This window comes from Acartia tonsa, chromosome 1, assembly GCF_053477335.1.
Source record: "Acartia tonsa isolate MP-2025a chromosome 1, ASM5347733v1, whole genome shotgun sequence".
Taxonomy (NCBI): Eukaryota; Metazoa; Arthropoda; class Copepoda; order Calanoida; family Acartiidae; genus Acartia; species Acartia tonsa.
Genome location: NC_137260.1, coordinates 49,118,325 through 49,138,907, shown reverse-complemented (window position 1 = coordinate 49,138,907; position 20,583 = coordinate 49,118,325). Strand labels below are relative to the sequence as shown.

The window sequence follows — 20,583 nt, the reverse complement described above, 5'->3', positions numbered from 1 at the left end:
ACTCAGTTTCAAAATTACATTTGCAGTGAATAGAAATACAATGACTAAGGGCTAACACACAAAATTTGTGGTTTCAGCATTTTTAAAAGCGAAGCTTTTCTATAATTTGGGTCGGTCCGTCCGTAACGGATAGCTTTTTTCGTTAATTTAGGCATGTTAGAATTGTCCTGTCGATTTCAAACTTTGCATGGTGATTCCTAGAGAAGTAAGGTAAGAGTTAGAAAGCGTAGCAACTCTATAATCATTACCAGAATGTCCGTACGTCCATTTAAAATATGTGGATTTTTTTTACAATTTTAACAACAAATTTGTATGTGACCTAATTATCCGATTGGTCTGATTTTTGGTATACTGATTCCTGGGACAACAAAGTACAATATTATAAGCAAAGCAACTCTATAATCAAGTCCTAAAAATGTAAGTATGTCCATAAACACTATCCAGTATCAAGCAGTTTTTCAACAAATTTGCTTACAATTTTGCTTTGACTTTCATACATTTACATTCTGATTATTTAGTTCTGACATTACACAAGTGTTAATGTCCGTTTGTCCTACCGTTTCAGAGCTTCGCTTTTATGGATGTTGTCATCCTTGTAAGTTTAAAACATGTATCATGTTATTAGCTATTATGCTGTTATTAAAAGTGAAAACAAATTGAAATGTTAAAGCTAAAAAAACATGTCTAAACTCTATGTATGTATGGTGTATTGTCGGTTCGTCCGTCTGTAACGGATAACTCTTATCGATACGCAAATTAGAATTGGTCTACTATTTCAAACTTTGTATCACAATTCATGATTCCTAAAACAACGAGATATAATATTTTAATCGAATCTTTGTTACTTCATTTTTTATATGAACATAGATATATTAATTAAGTAAAAAACAATAAGATTAAGAAAAAAATGATAACTTTTTGAAGATTTATGATAAAAGTATTTAAAAGTAAATAGATTATTAATTTTTGGTGTTTATTGTGAGATAAGAGAAAATGGCAAATTATAAAATTATGTTAGTTACCGAGAGCAGTTGAAAATAAAATCTGAAACTGGCGGTTTGTCGAAAGGTGTTTCAATGTGAAGTATTATAAAAAATTACACGACAAGTGAAAGACATTCTTTTAATATATGTTTTATGAGTAACGCAGGAATAAGGAGCTACAGTGCAGTGTGTTTTTATTTCAAGAAACAAAAGTTTTGCTTCATTTTTCAACTTACCATTGACAGAAGATAATAATCAGTTTTTTTTTTAAAGAACAGAAATAATTTTTGAGTGAAGAAATCTTCCTATAATTGGACTGAGGTTCATTTTCAGTCCAATTAATTGTGGAAATATTTTATATCCTAGCAGTCTCAGATTCTAAATGGTTTCACTCTATATAAATTGCCAATGCTAGTTTGTCCGTCTGATTAATTTGCTAAGCTTGTTAACATCCTTGTTGAAATGAGTGAATATATGAAATCATGATACTAAAAAACAACATGTTCTCAATAGATTTTTATCGCATCGTATTATATACAGCTTTCCGCGGATACTAAAAAGAAAAAAATTACAAGATTAACTCAAGTTTTGTTACGACAGGCGAGGCCTAAGGTCCAACAAAACTGGTATTAATTTTAGGATTTTGTTATAGTATTTTTGGAAAATTGTCTTTGAAACGATACATGGTTTTTCATTAGATCATAAAACTTGTTCTAATCCAGAGTATATTAATAGGTTTTAAAACCTATATGCTATTTTAAAAAAAGCGTAAATTCTTCCACAATTAAACAAATGTTCACATTGAATGATTGCAAGGGGGTGAGAGATGTCACAAAAGAAGTATTTTGATGCAGTTTTTAAAGGTAACGATAATAATTACATAAACTCTATAAAACAGGAATGATTCCATATTCTAGATACCTAATAAATTTTCTTTTGGTAATTTCATTATTATTGTAATATAATATTTCAATTTCAGGCATACAAAACAGTTGAACAAATCTAAAAAGTAACTTATCCAATAATAATTATAAAGCTGTAACGTTTTTGGTCTGAAGTTCAAATTGATGGTTCAAATATGTTGTAATTTTCGGAGAAGGTTTCTAATGTCTGAAGGTGGTTTTAAGCTGTTTTCCTTGTCTGGTTTCCACTAGAGACTAGGGACAAATCAACTAGTATATGTTTTTGACTTGACATACAATGCACTAAAAAAAACTTTTAGTGTAGAATTACTTCCAAAACTATGAAGGCAAACTTCATCTTATCTCAAAGAAAACATTTATTACATTTGTACACTAATAAACTTATATTTAGAAAATTATATAAATTATTTTTGCTCAGAGGCAATGATTAACAATATTTATAATTCTATCTGCGGAGTGCAAAAGTACTTACTATTTTATCTAAAAGAATGCTTTCTGATCATTGCACGATTCCAAATTTCAATTGTCCTATTAATGAGAACAAGGATGCCAGAATTTTGGTAAGCGCAGTGCTAAAAAGTTTCCGAACTTGTACTTGTTTTTTTTGTTTAGCTTAACTTTGGAGACTTTTAATGAATTTTGATTGGTTGGTTTATTAAATAGAGTGTCCATACGTTTCAAGCACTAATTGTAATCTACAGAAAGGTTAATTTTGTGTATTGACATTGGGGATGTACATCAATTTGTCGGCTATTGTCACATTCCTTTAGATCCCTGAATAAAGACCTAATAGCCCTTTATCTAGATGAGTTCAACTTTGATCCAATTGACGAGGAGCTGGAGCCTTGGAGTACAATTGCCAGGGAGGTCATCAATGAAGACAAGGAGGAAAGGTAAAGGATCAATAGGTCAATGGAAGAAAAAACAAATCCCCCAAAACACTTGGTATTAATTGTGATCAATATTTATATGTATACTCAATTAATCCATTCCTAAAGACAAAATTACATTTTTGTTCAAACAACTTCAATTTCGCCATATTTAACCAAATAAAAATGTAAGGTTCTAGGTACTTAAAATTTAACCAGATATTCTAATATAAATTAAATGAAAACGACATTTATAACTATAAATTCAAAACAAATCCAAATAACTATCCAACTGACAATTATTCATTGTTTTGGTTTGGTATTCCTATTATTTAGTTTTTTTTATTTGAAGTAACTACTGAAACGATTGGGTTCTCTATTTTAGGCAGCTTCCATATAAATCTAGTGATGGTTAGGCTACAAAAATTTGAACTTGATTTGAGTATCAAGTCTTGGGATGATTTTAGGCTATTTTTCTATCCACTCTCTGTCCACCAGAGTCCCTAGATACTAGGGGCGTAACAGGTAGTGTAAGATCAGATACTAAAAAACGTTTTGATTATCAAAATGGGTAATTATATTTCTCGTATTCATTTGAATCCGGTGGATAGGAACCGGTTCTCATGAATGCGAAAAAACTAGTCTAGCATCGTATTATATCCAGTTTTCTACGAATATAGAAATGTACAATCATAAGATTAAAACCAGTTTTTTTTAGCCGGTGCCTTCGGCACCTCGGGGCTAAAAAAACTAGTTTTAATCTCATAGTTGTACTTTCTATATCCGCGGAAAGCCGTTTATAATACGATGCGAGAAATAACTATTCTCGTATTCATTCGAATCCGGTGGATAGGAACCGGTTCTCATCCATACGAAAAAACTATGTCTAGCATCGTATTATATCCAGTTTTCTACGAATATAGAAATGTACAATCATATGTACAATCCGCGGAAAGCCGTTTATAATACGATACGAGAAATAACTATTATATACTAAACACTGTTTCTTGCAAGAATTGTGTTAAATTAAGATATTTACTGTTGTCATGTTTTGTAAGTAAACTTGCCAGTCACTCATATCTGAAACACAATTAGGAAGAAATTAGATCTAAGATGTTTGTAGAATGTACTCCATTCATTTGATTTGAATAAAATTATCATTCAAAGTTTGACTTTTTGTCTAAACAATAATAGTTAAATATCGCATCATAATATAAACAAATTTTCACGGATATTAAAATGAAAAATCATAAGATTAATAAATCAGAGGAAAATCTTAGATATTGCAATATCGAAACGAAAAGGGTAGTTCACAAAACGCCATAGCAATAAAAAAAACTGTTCTTTAAGTGGTCCTATAGTAACAGAAAAAGATTTCCTTAAAAATTTGCTTTCATTTCATAACATTTTTCCATGAAACGGATAATTTTTTCAACTTTAGAATTTAGATGATATATTAGAAGTCTCCAAACAGAGAGTGATCATATTTAAAATTGTTCTTTGTATTCACCAAAAAAAAACTTGAAAAACACCTAAATTTTTCTTTATTAAAAAATTTAATGTAGTGCAGTTCACGTTAAAATGTTCCTGGTAACGATTATCTTCAAAAACTTTAAGGGACTACTGGCTGCTAAACGACTAAAAATACACGTAAATAAGTCTTTTTTTCCGCACATTTATGTATGCTGCAAGATGATTGGGCGTATTTGAGTAATTGCTATTCCCGATTATTTTTAGGACTCCTTATGTAGGTTAAATTTTCTACCAACATACTTTGTAAAGATTTAGTCATTTGGCTGCAAGCAGCCAATCAAGTTCATTGATTTTTGTTGATAACATTTTACTGTGAAATGCACCAGATTCAAATTTTTACAGGGAAGAAAAGATCTCTGAGTTTTTGAAAGCCTACAGAGAGGATGAGTTCATTGCCAAGTGGAGAGTACCTGAAGATGGAGACAGGTAATTTATTGCCAAATCGAGAGTACCTTAAGATGGAGATAGGTAATTAATTCATTGCTAAGTGGAGAGTACCTGAAGATGGAGACAGGTAATTTATTGAAGCAATGTAGAGCCACCACTACACAATCAGGGATGTTACCGATTTTACCAGGCAGTTTTGAAGTATCACAACAAATACTTACATCTGTCTGTCTTTCCTAACTTCTGCCTACAAATTATACTCTCAATTTGATTCTTTCCTGTATTAGTGTTTCTTTAAACCCCCACTTGTAAATGAACTAAGTGAATTAAATCAATCTATCTCTGCAAAAGTGAGAATTTGATACAGATAAAGAGGAAAAAGTTAATATGATTACTGCCAAGAAATCATATGCTTCAATTCAGATGGGAGAAGAGAGAAAGACTGATAAAATTTCTGCGAGCTGGAGCTTGGGATGTGGAAGCTGCTATGCAAGTTTTAAGGTAATGTCAAGAGCCAAAGATTAAGAAAACTCTTTTTATCTTCCAATATTTTCTAAAGTTTATGTTTTGCATTGACAATAAAAAAAAGCAAAACAATTCTCATTACAAATGTGATTGTCCTTTCCCATTAAAATGAAGTTCTTGACATGTCCAGAATATAAAAAAATATGAAAAAAATGTCATAGATAGATAGCAATAAATCAAGCGAATAAAGATTTTAGTAACACATTATATAATTAAAAAATTTAAATATTTTTTAATATCTTTATAATCTGGTATTGCCAAAAGCTAGAAATACTATTAAAGCCCTCATAAAAGAGAATGTTAAATATCACCTTCTTGATGTCTTATGTTTAGTTTTCTTATCTCTTCAGGAACTACCTGGATTCTGGAAAGCTGTACACTTCAATAGTAAAACTATCAATACCTAAAGAGTAAGTTTTCATATAATATGTATGTCTTAACAAAATAAACCAATTTACAGAATTCCAAAAAGGGCAATATATTTAATTTAGTCAAATTCTAATGGCTTCTCTCCTCTTTTAAATTTGTTGTAATAAATGCATTCATACCAGTTTATCCTAAAGTTGTTGTTAAATATTCATATTTAATAGACTGGATGCAGTTTGGAGTAGAAAATTGAACACTGTACCTGAATACAGAGATGTGTATGGTAGAAGACTTTACATCTATAGACCAGGTATAATTTACTTACAGTAACACTTAACAAGATGTTTCAGGAATTAAGTGTAACTTTTAACTATCACTGAAACAAATTTGATTATGAGCAAGGCAGCTGATTCCAATTGAAGTGAGTGAAAATCAAATATTTGCAAGTGTTAAATAAAGGCACTATCACTAGTGACACAGATCATAGTTATACAAATCACAAATCGCGATTAAGATTCAGGAAGCTGGAATCCAGATGAAGTGCATTAAAACCAATAATTAGCCAATGCTATAGGCACACATACGTACTTGTAACACAAAACATAATTATGATTCAGGAAGCTAGAATAAAAAACAAAGTGAGTGTGCGCCAGGCTTCTTATAATAATGCTAATGTTTAAGGAAGCTGGAATCCAGATGAAGTTAGTGTAGATCAACTATTTGCCAGTGCTTACACTATGTTTGAGCTTATTGCTGAAGAGGTATTTTGTTTCTATAAATATTTATTCTCGTCTATCCATTGGCTCGCCCTAGCTGTTACTTCAATACACAAATTTATTCTATTATCTAATTTATGTTATAAACAAATGATCAAATGCTTAGACAAAGTAAAAGAACTAAAATAATAAATATTTACTTTTGTAATCTTTAGGTAAAGACTCAGTTAGCTGGAGTTACATGCGTTGTAGACATGTACGGATTTGGTTTCAAACAGCTTAGGTAAACAATTTCTTTACTTAAATATGATATTGAGACTTATAAGTTAAAAATAAAATTATATTCTATTGTCACTAGTATGTTAAATTTTTTGGTCTAAATTGGACATTTTCTTCATTTTTCAAACATATTTAATACACAATTAGTTTCATATCTCAATGAAAAATCTACTTAGTTTAGTCTAATAAAGTATGATTAGAAATATAGGATTAGAACAAGTGAAGTGTATGACTGGCTTCATGGCTGGATCTTTTCCCATCTGGGTCAGAAGAATACATATCGTCAACAACCCCAGGAAAATTTTGTCACCAATTTTATGTTGAAAAGTTTATGAATAAACTTATGAAGAGTATTACAAATCAATGATGTAAACTGTAGCTAATTTGTATTAAATGATGAACGTGGATAATCAACAGATCATGCAATTTAGTTGTTGAAATAGGGGGCTGGGTGGGAGCTGGCTACTTTTTCTCCCTATGCCTAAGCTCTGCCGAGATTATACCTGCAGTGCCCTAATCCAGCGGGGTTGGAGAGGGGGGGGGGGGGTGTTGTCCTCGACTAGGAACTTTGAGGGAAACCTCCACATCTTGTACTTGATTTTGATTGACAAAAATATTTACCAGACTGTTTGGAGTCCTACACAACATGATGAAACCTTTCCTTGATGACAGGGTTAAAGACAACATGATTTTTCATGGGTAAGTATTATCTTAAATCTTTAATTTGTAGTCAAGACTAGTAAGATACGATATTGCAAACAAGAATGACAACATCCATAAAAGCGAAGCTCTAAAACAAGAAGGACAAAAGAACATCTGATTGTTATCCTCTGAGCCATTATTCCAAAAATCATATTGTAGAAAAAGATGTTGTAAAAAAATTCAGCATATTTTAAATGGTCGAAAGACTTTCTGGTACCTAACTGTGATAGGAATTATCATTTGAAACGATAGGAAATTTCTAACATGTCTAAATTAAAAAAAGAGCTATTTGTTAAGGAGAGACGTACCGACCTAACCTAATTATAGAAAAGCTTCACTTTTAACAAAAACTTATATATGAAAAAAATTTTATAACAGATCCGACTATACCGAGCTCCACAAAGAAGTGCCTGCTTTCCTACTTCCACCAACAATGGGGTAATAATATAAGTTTACTGATGTGCTAGAATCATTTAAAATTTTGAATTTGTCTCAACACAGAGTCCTAACTAAATACATTAAAAATGGTTCCTCATACTGCTATATCAGATGCGCAACGTTAAATATTTAACTATGGGGAATGCCTTTGCCTTAAACAGGCACATCTCATTACTCTGCACAAAGGTCGTGCAATCAAAAGCGAAATTATTTCCATGAATCAGAATCAAATTTCTTTCGCTTTGTTGCCCCTGATTTTAAATTTTTATAATAAGTTAAACTTGCAGCGAGCTAAAAATAACGATTCCCACTTTCGCCCCTTGTACCCTATAAACTCCCATACTATCAAATGAACGAGCTGACCAATAAACGAGTTCCATGATAGCAAACTAAATTGATGACTATTGATGACAAAATTCACGTATATTCTACATCTATTTATATTACTAACAAAGAAAATTTTAGTGATTTCTTTTTAGTGGGCAACAGCCTGTGAACAACGACAAGTGTGTCCAACTTATGAAGGAAAGAAATGATATCTATGTGGAAATAATGCAAAAATCACTTGCACATTCTGTATAAACATGTTCTTTTTTTAACATTCACCATTTATGTTTGTTTACTGTAAAAATATATGTAATAGAGAAATGAAAATTTAACAAATAAATAAATTTAAATAATATTATTATTGATATTTTTCAAAGGTAATACAATTCAAACAAAACATAAATAGAAATAAATTTTGTTTATTTGCCTATCCTTTTGTTGGAATTCTGTATATAAGTTACATTTTATGAAATATTGGGTAAAGTCCCTTCCGTAGCACGCCTCTTAAGGGGCGTTTCGTCGTATTTTCACAGTAGCTTCTCATAGGTTATTTTAGGTTAGGTTAGGTGGATGCCCCGCAGGATTGGAGTCCCCCGCAGGAGCTAGAAATAGGAGAAAAGCTACTGTGAAAATACGAAGAAACGCCCCTTTAGAGGAGTTGTCACGAAAGAGACTATACCCAAAATATTTATTAGCATTATTTGGACTGAATGGAATCAGTGTTTGTGATTTGATGAGCATGTTTGACCGCCAGGTTCGGTGAGTCTGGATACAATAGTAAATATGCTTGCACCTAAAATAAACAGGGCGTATTTTTTTTAATTTAACAAAGGTATTCGCTGATGAGACTATTAAGGGGAAAATACATAAAAAATCTTAAAATTCGTTGACTTAACAACTTTAGGGACTTTAGTGAATTTTGATTGGTTGGTCTATTAAGTTGAGTATTCAAACGTTTCAACTTTCAACCACTAATTTTAATATACAGATAAGGTAATTTTGTGTATCATTGGGGATGTAAATCAATCTATCGGTCATTGCATTATCCCTTTAGATCCCTGCCCTAACCTAACCCCGTAGAGCTTATTCCAAAGAACAGTTATTTTTATGTACGTACATGTTGACTTGTTTTAAACATGAATTTAACAAAACTGGGTATAGTCCCTTTCGTAACATTGCACCTTAAGAGGCGATTCTTCGTATTTTTCACAGTAGCTTTTCTCCTATTTCTAGCCCCTATGGGAGACTCTAACCCTGCGGGGCCAATTACCTAACCCTCTGGGGCAATCACCTAACCCAATATAACCTAACCTAACCTAAAATAACCTATAAAAAGCCATTTTAAAAATACGACTAATCGCCCCTTATGGGGCGATGTTACGAAAGGGACTATTCCCAAAAAATTTAATAAACAAATCAATGTGTATTAACCTGTGCTGGTGAAATATTATCTTTTGATGAAGTTAAAACATAACTCGCAAACTTCTTTCCAATGTCTTTATTGGCCTATACAGAAATGGAGTGTGTAAAATAAAAAATAAACTCGGATTAAAATTTTAACATATATAAAAAATAGATTTAGCAACAACAACATTTTACCTCGGGATAAAATTTAGAGAAAATCTTTTCTATTTCCAGCTCACCACAATGACCTGAAATTGATGATTTTGAAAAATAAGACATGTTATGTAGTATGTTTATAATTAAACTATATTTTATTAATTCAAAATGTATGAAATATTTACCTATATATTGCTTGACATCAACCCTGCCTGGTCGGATTAGGGCTGGATCTAATCTTTCTGGATAATTTGTTGTTAGAAAAGTTAATCTTCCCTCACTGCCCACTGCTCCATCAAGTGCATTTAATAGTCCAGTTAATGTTATCTATTATAAAAAGATTTATCACGCCAGGCTACAATTGAATCAAGACAAAAGTAAGTGCCGAGCTCTGGGACCTATGTATAGTGAAATTAGACATAAAACCATGATGATTCCAGGTAAAACCAAAATATTTCAGCGGGATCTTTTTGAGAAAATTAGATTTAAAAATTTCAAGTTCAATTTTCACCCCCTAGCAGTTGCCGCATAATAATGACAAGAAAAGCAAAGATTATTAATTCTAAATTTTGAACAACTTTGCTTTTATGAAGTCTTTCATAAAACCTCTCTATATATGATTTATTTAAGGCTGAATTTCCGTGACCTTAGCAAAGCAACTGATAAAAATGGCAATTAATTAACTCCCTTCAGGAGTAGTTTTATGAAAAACTTTATAAAAGCAAAGTTGTTCAAAATTAAAAAAAAAATAATCTTTGCTTTTCTTGTCATGATTATGCGACAACTCCTAGGGGGTGAAAATTGAACTTGAAATTTTCAAATCTAATTTTCTCAAAAAGATCCCGCTAAAATATTTTGGTTTTACCTGGAATCATCACGGTTTTATGTCTAATTTCACCATACATAGGTCCCAGAGCTCGGCACTTACTTTTGTCTTGACTCAATTGTAGCTTGGCGTGTTATAATATTACAGTTTAACTGCTTCAAAAAATGAAATAAATTTAATGGTTCAGATATTATCAAGCACTTTGGAAAAAACAAAGTACAATTGAATAATTTTTTTAATAGATTATTATCCTACAAATGAAGCAATAAAAATAAAAATTAAAAACCTGAGATAAACCACGAAATGCAGTTGTTACTTCTTTTCCAGTATCTTCTCTTTAAAAATTAAGAACGTTAGGTACCTATCAAAACTTTACAGAATGATTTAAAATTGGCTATATTCAAACTTACCTGGATTTAAAAGCTGCGTCAATATCTTCCAGCAGTAAGATTGTGTTTCTAGGTACATCCGATATCCTTGCCTAAAAAAAAAGTGTTAATGTTTGTTTTTTAGCTTTAATTATCAAATGTTTATAAAATGAGATTTCATCTTACATTTCAGCTTGAGGGAAAAATACAACAAAACATTTGCAAAAAGTCCAAACCTGTAAAACGCTGTCAGTCATTTTTGAATCTGCTAAACTTAAAACCGAAATACCTACAAAATTCATATTATAGAGAAGATCCTTTAATAAAAAAAAACACTAAAAAAGAATTAAGAATTAAGAACGATAAAGAGGGACATTTTTTGGCGTAATTCTTTAAAGTTAAGTGTTGGGTTGTAGTCAAATGCACTTAAAAAGTCAAATTGTTCTTATTTATGGACCATTTCATATATATACATTTGGTTATAAGGGGGGGGGGGGGGGGAAGTTTGTACACTTATAGGAAATGAAATTCAGTACCAAAGATTGGGAGGGTACTGTGGGCTTGTTTTTAAAGTTATCAACCTAATTCTTTTTGTAGGCTCTCTTATATGACTGGATATACACGTATTTCTTTGAAAATTGAATTTCGGCACTTTCCTTCTAGGGGCTTGTGGAGCAATAGACCCCCCAAAACACTAAAAATATGAGTTCTGAATTTATTTTTAAAGATATCAATCTGATTTTTTTTATAATACTTTTTTAACATAACCGAATCAACGAACAATTACAGATTTCATTTTGGGACTTTCCTTCTAGGGCCTAGTGGAGCAATAGACCCCCCAAAACACTAAAAATATGAGTTCTGACCTTATTTTTAAAGATATCAACATGATTTTTTTAAATAATACTTTTTTAACATAACCGAATCAACGAACCATTACAGATTTCATTTTGGGACTTTCCTTCCAGGGCCTTGTGGAGCAAAAGACCCCCCAAAACACTAAAAATATGAGTTCTGGCCTTATTTTTAAAGATATCAACCTGATTTTTTTTTATAATACTTTTTTAACATAACTGAATCAACGAACCATTACAGACTTCATTTTGGGACTTTCCTTCTAGGGGCTTGTGGAGCAATAGACCCCCCAAAACACTAAAAATATGAGTTCTGACCTTATTTTTAAATATATCAACCTGATTTTTTTAAATAATACTTTGTTAACATAACCGAATCAACGAACTATAACAGATTTCATTTTGGGACTTTCCTTCTAGGGGCTTGTGGAGCAATAGACCCCCCAAAACACTAAAAATATGAGTTCTTACCTTATTTTTAAAGATATCAACCTGATTTTTTTCAATAATACTTTTTTAACATAACCAAATCAACGAACCATTACAGATTTCAGTTTGGGACTTTCCTTCTAGGGCCTTGTGGAGCAAAAGACTCCAAAAAACACTAAAAATATGAGTTCTGTGCTTATTTTTAAAGATATCTACCTGATTTTTTAAAAATAATACTTTTTCAACATAACCGATTGAAGAAACCATTACGGATTTCATTTTGGTACTTTCCTTCTAGGGGCTTGTGGAGCAAGACCCCCAAAATCTACGAACTATTACAGATTTCATTTTAGGACTCTCTCTCTAGGGGCTTGTGGAGCAAAAGACCCCAACACTAAAAATATGAGTTCTGAGCTTATTTTTAAATATATCAAACTGATTTTTTAAAAATAATACTTTTTTAACATAACCGAACTAAGAAACCATTACGGATTTCATTTTGGGACTTTCCTTCTAGGGGCTAGTGGAGCAAAGATCCCCAAAACACTAAAAATATGAGTTCTGAGCTTATTTTTAAAGATATTAACCCGATTTTTTTATAATACTTTTTTAACATAACCAAATCTACGAAACAATACAGATTTCATTTTGGGACTTTCCTTCTAGAGCTAGTGGAGCAAAAGACTCAAAAAAACACTAAAAATAGGAGTTCTGAGCTTATTTCTAAAGATGTCAACCTGATTTTTTAAAGAAAACTTTTTTAACAACTGACTTAATGAACCATTACAGATTTCATTTTGGGACTTTACTTCTAGGGACTAGTGGAGCAAAAGACCCCCCAAAACACTTAACATATGAGTTCTGACCTTATTTTTAAAGATATCAACCTGATTTTTTTAAAACACTCTTTTAACATAAATGAACTTGGTAACTTTTACAGATTTAATTTTGGGACTTTCCTTCTAGAAGCTAGTGAAGCAAAAGATCCCCAAAACACTAAAAATATTTTTTTAATGTGATATTTTTTCACATAAATGAACTAGGTAATCATTACAGATTTTGATTTCATTCTAGGGTCCAATGAAAATGCGCTTGAATCAATTCACAGTCATATTCAAATATTATGTAGTATTCTGAAAAAAAATTACATTAAGACGACTAGATTAAGGTTTCATAATACTTGGTATAGAAATACTGTACAAAGACTAAAAATGATGATGTATCCTAACAAATTTTAAAAAATACTGCATGTCTTTTGCCCCACTAGCTTCTAGAAGGAAAGTCCCAAATGAAATCTGTAAAAGTTACCAAGTTCGGTTATGTTAAAAAAATGTTAAAAAAATCAGGTTGATATCTTTAAAAATAAGGTCAGAACTCATATTTTTAGTGTTTTAGGGGTCTTTTGCTCCACTACACCCTAGAAGGAAAGTCCAAAAATGAAATCTGTAATGGTTCTTTGATTCGGTTATGTTAAAAAAGTATTATAAAAAAATCAGGTTGATATCTTTAAAAATAAGCTCAGAACTCATATTTTTAGTGTTTTTGGGGGTCTATTGCTCCACAAGCCCTAGAAGGAAAGTCCCAAAATGAAATCTGTAATGGTTCGTTGATTCGGTTATGTTAAAAAAGTATTATAAAAAAAAATCAGGTTGATATCTTTAAAAATAAGGCCAGAACTCATATTTTTAGTGTTTTGGGGGGTCTATTGCTCCACAAGCCCCTAGAAGGAAAGTCCCAAAATGAAATCTGTAATGGTTCATTGATTCGGTTATGTTAAAAAAAGTATTATTAAAAAAATCAGGTTGATATCTTTAAAAATAAGGTCAGAACTCATATTTTTAGTGTTTTGGGGGGTCTATTGCTCCACAAGCCCCTAGAAGGAAAGTCCCAAAATGAAATCTGTAAAGGTTCGTTGATTCGGTTATGTTAAAAAAGTATTATCTAAAAAAATCAGGTTGATATCTTTAAAAATAAGGTCAGAACTTATATTTTTAGTGTTTTGAGGGGTCTATTGCTCCACAAGCCCCTAGAAGGAAAGTCCCAAAATGAAATCTGTAATGGTTCGTTGATTCGGTTATGTTAAAAAAAGTATTATTAAAAAAATCAGGTTAATATCTTTAAAAATAAGTTCAGAACTCATATTTTTAGTGTTTTGGGGGGTCTATTGCTCCACAAGCCCCTAGAAGGAAAGTGCCGAAATTCAATTTTCAAAGAAATACGTGTATATCCAGTCAAATAAGAGAGCCTACAAAAAGAATTAGGTTGATAACTTTAAAAACAAGCCCACAGTACCCTCCCAATCTTTGGTACTGAATTTCATTTCCTATAAGTGTACAAACTTCCACCCCCCTTAAGAACACTTTGAATTTATAAGAGCATTGGACTAGAACCCAGCACCCAACTTTACGGAATTCCGCGAAAAAATGACTCTTTTTTAAAATCAACAATTAAAATATCGTCAACTTAAAAATTGTACCTAAATCTAGATGACCAGCTAAAGCAACAATAAAACTTGTTTTTCCACAACCTGGGGGTCCATGTAACAAAATTCCTCTTCTAAACAATATAAAAAATTTTGGTGCTAGTTTAATCTGTATTAGTTGTTTCGCCTAAAGGTTCTTAAGATGGGCTGGTTATGTTAGAAAAATAGCCCAAAACCAACCAAAGATAATAAAGCTATAGGTACGGAAAAGTTGAACGAAAACGGACCAGTATTTCCAAGATCTTTAGCTTCAAACTAAAAAAATTTACTTCTTTATATTATAGGACTAACGGATGTGCCTCTAGCAGTTAAGGGCTTTATAAAGGGTTACAAGAGGGCAGAAATATATAGCCCATAGCCATCCAAGCACCTATGTAAAGCTTCCCTAAATTTGTGAAGTCAATCGGTTCAGTAGTCATAGAGTCATCTTAAGCTTCAGACAAAGATAACCTTATTATTTTATTTATATACTTAACCTGTAGGGAATTCCTCTCTCTCTATACCAAGCTCCAGAACTGAGAAACCTTTGACAATCTTTTACAAGCCTATCCGCTATCCCTTCCTAAAAATAGACAAATACTCTTTAAAAACAAGCTGCTGTTAATATGTCAATTACCACACTAGAAACATATATGGAGACAAAACTCTTACTTGTAAGACAACAGTCTCCAGTGATCTAGAAATTTGAGGACTTCCACCCATTTCTCTCCAATCAGAACCTATAGGTATTTTTTATATCTTATTTCATTTTATTTAATCATTTAACAAGTACTAGAGGTTTTCTTTTAAGAAAAAGCTAGGCTACAATTCGCTGCTGCTGAACTTAATTCGAAGACTTTAACAGGTTAAAGTAACAAAGAAAGTATTTAACCTGTACAATAGTACATGGCTGTAGTTCCACTGTGTCTTTTCAATACATCATTCCTTGCCTCTTCTAACATCTAAAACATTAGGTATAGTAAAAATCTAAAAAGCTATACCATAGAATAGATATTTGAATAGGTACACCAAATATGTAATATTGTTGTAAGATTATGGTAAATTATCCATAACAAATAGGTGCTTAAAAACAAGTTTTTTCTATTTAAGAAAATTCATGAGTTTACATCTAATAGAAATTGTTTTCTTCTGCCTATTGTAGTTAATGTAATTGTCTCCCAAGGAACTCCACCTAAAATAATATAAGTAGAAAAAAGGGTAAATTTTTTTATATTGAAAAAAAATCTTAAATGTATTTTGTTAATATACCTATAACATCTACTTGCTGTTGTTCTCTTATTCTTTCTAATCTTATCCAAGAACCTCTAAAATAATGAAAATAATTCATAATTCTGAGTGGCTGTTAGTCTTATTGAACCAAGAATACCTTAAATAAAACGATATGACCAGGGGAAGGGGAAGGTTCAACTGAATATTTACAACTAGAAATGTAAATAAGAATACCTCCAATATATAAGATATAAGCCAGGGGAAGGTTCCACTGAATATTTACAACTAGAAATGTAAATAAGAATACCTCCAATATATACTTTACTTAAGATGTAAGCTAGGGGAAGGTTCCACTGAATATTTACAACTAGAAATATAAATAAGAATACCTCCAATATATACTTTACTTAAGATGTAAGCTAGGGGAAGGTTCCACTGAATATTTACAACTAGAAATATAAATAAGAATACCTCCAATATATAAGATGTAAGCCAAGAGAAGGTTCCACTAAATATTTACAACTAGAAATATAAACAAGAATACCTCCAATATATAAGATGAAAGCCAGGAGAAGGTTCAACTGAATATTTACAACTATAAATATAAATAATAATACCTCCAATATATACCTAAGATGTAAGCCAGGAGAAGGTTCCACTGAATATTGACAAATATAAATAAGAATACCTCCAATATATACTTAAGATGTAAACCAGGTGAAGGTTCTACTGAATATTGACAACTAGATATATAAATAAGAATACCTCCAATATATATGATGTAGGCAGGAGAAGGTTCAACTGAATATTTACAACTAGAAATATAAACAAGAATACCTCCAATATATAAGATGAAAGCCAGGAGAAGGTTCAACTGAATATTTACAACTATAAATATAAATAATAATACCTCCAATATATACCTAAGATGTAAGCCAGGAGAAGGTTCCACTGAATATTGACAAATATAAACAAGAATACCTCCAATATATACTTAAGATGTAAACCAGGTGAAGGTTCTACTGAATATTGACAACTAGATATATAAATAAGAATACCTCCAATATATAAGATGTAAGCCAGGGGAAGGTTCTACTGAATATTTACAACTAGAAATATAAATAAGAATACCTCCAATATATACTTTACTTAAGATGTAAGCTAGGGGAAGGTTCCACTGAATATTTACAACTAGAAATATAAATAAGAATACCTCCAATATATAAGATGTAAGCCAAGAGAAGGTTCCACTAAATATTTACAACTAGAAATATAAACAAGAATACCTCCAATATATAAGATGAAAGCCAGGAGAAGGTTCAACTGAATATTTACAACTATAATTATAAATAATAATACCTCCAATATATACCTAAGATGTAAGCCAGGAGAAGGTTCCACTGAATATTGACAAATATAAATAAGAATACCTCCAATATATACTTAAGATGTAAACCAGGTGAAGGTTCTACTGAATATTGACAACTAGATATATAAATAAGAATACCTCCAATATATAAGATGTAAGCCAGGGGAAGGTTCTACTGAATATTTACAACTATAAATATAAATAATAATACCTCCAATATATACCTAAGATGTAAGCCAGGAGAAGGTTCCACTGAATATTGACAAATATAAATAAGAATACCTCCAATATATACTTAAGATGTAAACCAGGTGAAGGTTCTACTGAATATTGACAACTAGATATATAAATAAGAATACCTCCAATATATAAGATGTAAGCCAGGGGAAGGTTCTACTGAATATTGACAACTAGATATATAATTAAGAATACCTCCAATATATAAGATGTAAGCCAGGGGAAGGTTCTACTGAATATTGACAACTAGAAATATAAATAAGAATACCTCCAATATATAAGATGTAAGCCAGGGGAAGGTTCTACTGAATATTGACAACTAGAAATATAAATAAGAATACCTCCAATATATAAGATGTAAGCCAGGGGAAGGTTCTACTGAATATTGACAACTAGAAATATAAATAAGAATACCTCCAATATATAAGATGTAAGCCAGGGGAAGGTTCTACAGAATATTGACAACTAGAAATATAAATAAGAATACCTCCAATATATAAGATGTAAGCCAGGGGAAGGTTCTACAGAATATTGACAACTAGAAATATAAATAAGAATACCTCCAATATATAAGATGTAAACCAGGAGAAGGTTCCACTGAATATTGACAACTAACTCGCCCACCTTCTTCTTCCATCCATTCTGTTCTTACAACAAAATTATATTATTTTACATAAAAAATTTGGATTTGTACCTAATGAGTTTGAATACTTCAAAACTCTAAAACGATGTTGCAAGAAAAAATAAATAATTTGAATTGTTGTTCTTAAAAGGGTGCGCTTCGTTCTTTTAGGCATAAAACCAAAATAAAAATGAATTAAAGATGAGGTAAAACAGATCTAATATTTAATTTTTAACACAGTAAATCAATTTACCTTACAGCAACATGTTGTGCCCTTTTACCAGCCTCTCTTCCTAACCAGTCCAAAAACCAGGTATAGGCCTAAATTATGGTAGTTCATATCCTATAATTGCTTTGATTCATAAATATTTAGTAATTGTTTTGTTACCTTATCATTACAAGGAACTTGAATGCTGCTTAACAAATGTCTTCGTCCTAGGAAAATAAATTAACCCTTTTTTGACCAAAATTGTTCGATTAAGTTAGACCTTTTTTCTGTTTAAAAATAATAAAGAAAATGCTCTGATATTGTGTTATAAACTAGGAAAAGGATACAAAATATATGTTCAATTTCTTTTAAACCATTTAATTATCTAATAATAATATCTACTGCCATCAGGGAGTTAGGGTAATGGAAATTACCCACAGTCGTTAGTAAAAACTCTTCTATTATTGAATTTGATTGTAATGACCAAATGTTTTGATAAATTTTTTAAAGTACAAAGGAGTTTATCATTATTGGGGATTTTTTCGTCCATTGTCGAATCCCTGACTGTCATAAAACCTCTCTATATATGATTTATTTAAGGCCGAATTTCCATGACCTTAGCAAAGCATTTGATAAAAATAGCCACGAATCTACTCACTTAAGAAGTGGTTTTATGAAGAACTTTATAAAAGCAAACTTGTTCAAATTTTTAATAAATAATCTTTGCTTTTCTTGTCATGATTATGCGGGAACTTCTAGTGGATGAAAATTGAACTTGAAATTTTCAAATCTAATTTTCTCAAAAACGGCTGCATTTTAGATTTTATTGAAAAGTGAAATGAAGTTACCTAACTGAGGGTAATGAAATGCACTATGTGCCAATTTAGGTTCTGACACAAAAGTCAAAGCACCTTCAAACGCACTGTGATAAGAAGCTTAACTGTACAGGAGAACCATATCGGTTCAGCGGTTAGCGATATCCTTCGCTACAGACAAAAAAAAACTTAGGTACTACTTTATTTAATAGGAATAAAAGAAAAATACTAACCTAAAACTAAGGAAAGTTGCATTGCTCCTCTTCCCATTGCAGCAACAGCCCCAATTCCAAATAATCCAAACCCAGCACTAGATAGGTAATCATTTTTAGGAATGTAAAATTTTTAAATCTAATATACCTAAAGGTGAACGATATATTTCCGTCACGTCTGTCTGGACAAAGATCTCTTGGTTTTCAAAGAATAAACCAAAGAAAATCTAAGGGGGGGGGGGGTTCTGACACATTTGCGTAAACCTGGTATATAGGCTTTATCTTTGGACTGAGAAGATAGGTTATTAAAGATAAATTCATCATATAAGAATGATTTTATCTTTTATAACCTATCCTCTCAGTCCAAAGATAAAGCCAATATACCAGGTTTACGCAAATGTGTCAGAACTCCTCCCCCCCCCCTTATTTAACAAAATGAACTTTTTCCTTAAATAAAAATAAATTAATGGGTAACCCTCCCTTCATCTGTAGAGGCGCAGCCACTTGTGCTATAATATGAGGCTTCAAACAAAATAAGAATCACTTTTATCCTCAACTTGCATTTAAACTGCAACTTTTATTGTAAAATCGAAACAAGAGCATTACAGACAAGCTGACACAATTAAAAATTATAACTGTATCTAGATTTTTATTTAAAAAAAACTTCAAGTGATATCAAGTACCTAAAATATGGATTTGCCGAAAGTGAGTCAAATAACTGCTGAAAATTTGACATTTTTTTTATCTGAAACGTTGAAAATATTTTATTTGAAGTTAACTTCTAGTTTTTCAATGTTTTTTTTAAATGTAAACAAAATTTAATGTATCTTTAAATTTTCATATATTCACTACAAGTTAACTGACAGCTGATTACTCTAGCAGACAACTATAACATAACATGCCTTAGTATGGAGAAAGTCAGGCAAAATATTTTAACTTGTTGCTTTATACTTTTTTTTTACATAAGATGTGCTTTAAAAGTACAAATACGAATATGGATTTGTCTATAAGTATCGCAGCTACTTATGATGGAAAAATAGGCTAAAAGGATTTTTTATTAGGCTAAATTTAATAAATCATTGAAGTAAGTTTTATTTGATCATTAAGAATTTTAAGTTTTCCATTTTATTTAAATATACTAGGTAAAAAGCAAAAATTTCTTGAGTCAATTTATGTACAGCTGCCGCTGAGAAAAATTAGTACAAAACTGTAAAAAAAAGTTATCAACAACACCACCAACAAGGTCCTAAATGCCAGGAATAGGTATAACCAACAAGCAAAATAAATATAAAATAATATTTGGGGGGCTGATGGAGAGGTCGTCAATTTTACGATGTGTTGCCC

The 20,583-nt window shown here is 31.2% G+C and overlaps 2 protein-coding genes across 3 annotated transcripts; one reads left to right on the top strand and one right to left on the bottom strand.

The window, feature by feature from the left end:
• The first annotated feature begins 941 nt into the window (after nt 1-941).
• On the top strand, nt 942-8,403 carry LOC145322715 (alpha-tocopherol transfer protein-like). The gene is made up of 13 exons (XM_080164946.1): nt 942-1,068; nt 1,800-1,846; nt 2,712-2,799; nt 4,651-4,734; nt 5,119-5,196; nt 5,571-5,630; nt 5,811-5,896; nt 6,268-6,347; nt 6,518-6,585; nt 6,782-6,877; nt 7,206-7,280; nt 7,662-7,721; nt 8,201-8,403. The coding sequence occupies exons 2-13, from the start codon at nt 1,810-1,812 to the stop codon at nt 8,301-8,303; spliced, it is 915 nt and encodes a 304-aa protein (XP_080021072.1). The 5' UTR covers nt 942-1,068; nt 1,800-1,809; the 3' UTR covers nt 8,304-8,403.
• On the bottom strand, nt 8,391-20,017 carry LOC145322697 (mitochondrial chaperone BCS1-like). 2 transcript variants are annotated; one of them, XM_080164914.1, is made up of 18 exons: nt 19,923-20,017; nt 19,261-19,337; nt 18,393-18,439; nt 18,258-18,325; nt 17,943-18,029; nt 15,816-15,871; nt 15,674-15,738; nt 15,439-15,508; nt 15,219-15,286; nt 15,044-15,129; nt 14,562-14,641; nt 11,039-11,091; nt 10,845-10,915; nt 10,721-10,769; nt 9,794-9,935; nt 9,648-9,700; nt 9,480-9,554; nt 8,391-8,841 (listed from the first exon to the last, which is right to left on the bottom strand). In XM_080164914.1, the coding sequence occupies exons 1-18, from the start codon at nt 19,973-19,975 to the stop codon at nt 8,746-8,748; spliced, it is 1,296 nt and encodes a 431-aa protein (XP_080021040.1). In that variant the 5' UTR covers nt 19,976-20,017; the 3' UTR covers nt 8,391-8,745. The 2 variants fall into 2 exon arrangements, with proteins under 2 accessions (XP_080021040.1, XP_080021048.1); XM_080164922.1 differs by having other exon boundaries at nt 17,943-18,024; nt 19,923-19,977.
• Between the last annotated feature and the right edge of the window lie 566 nt (nt 20,018-20,583).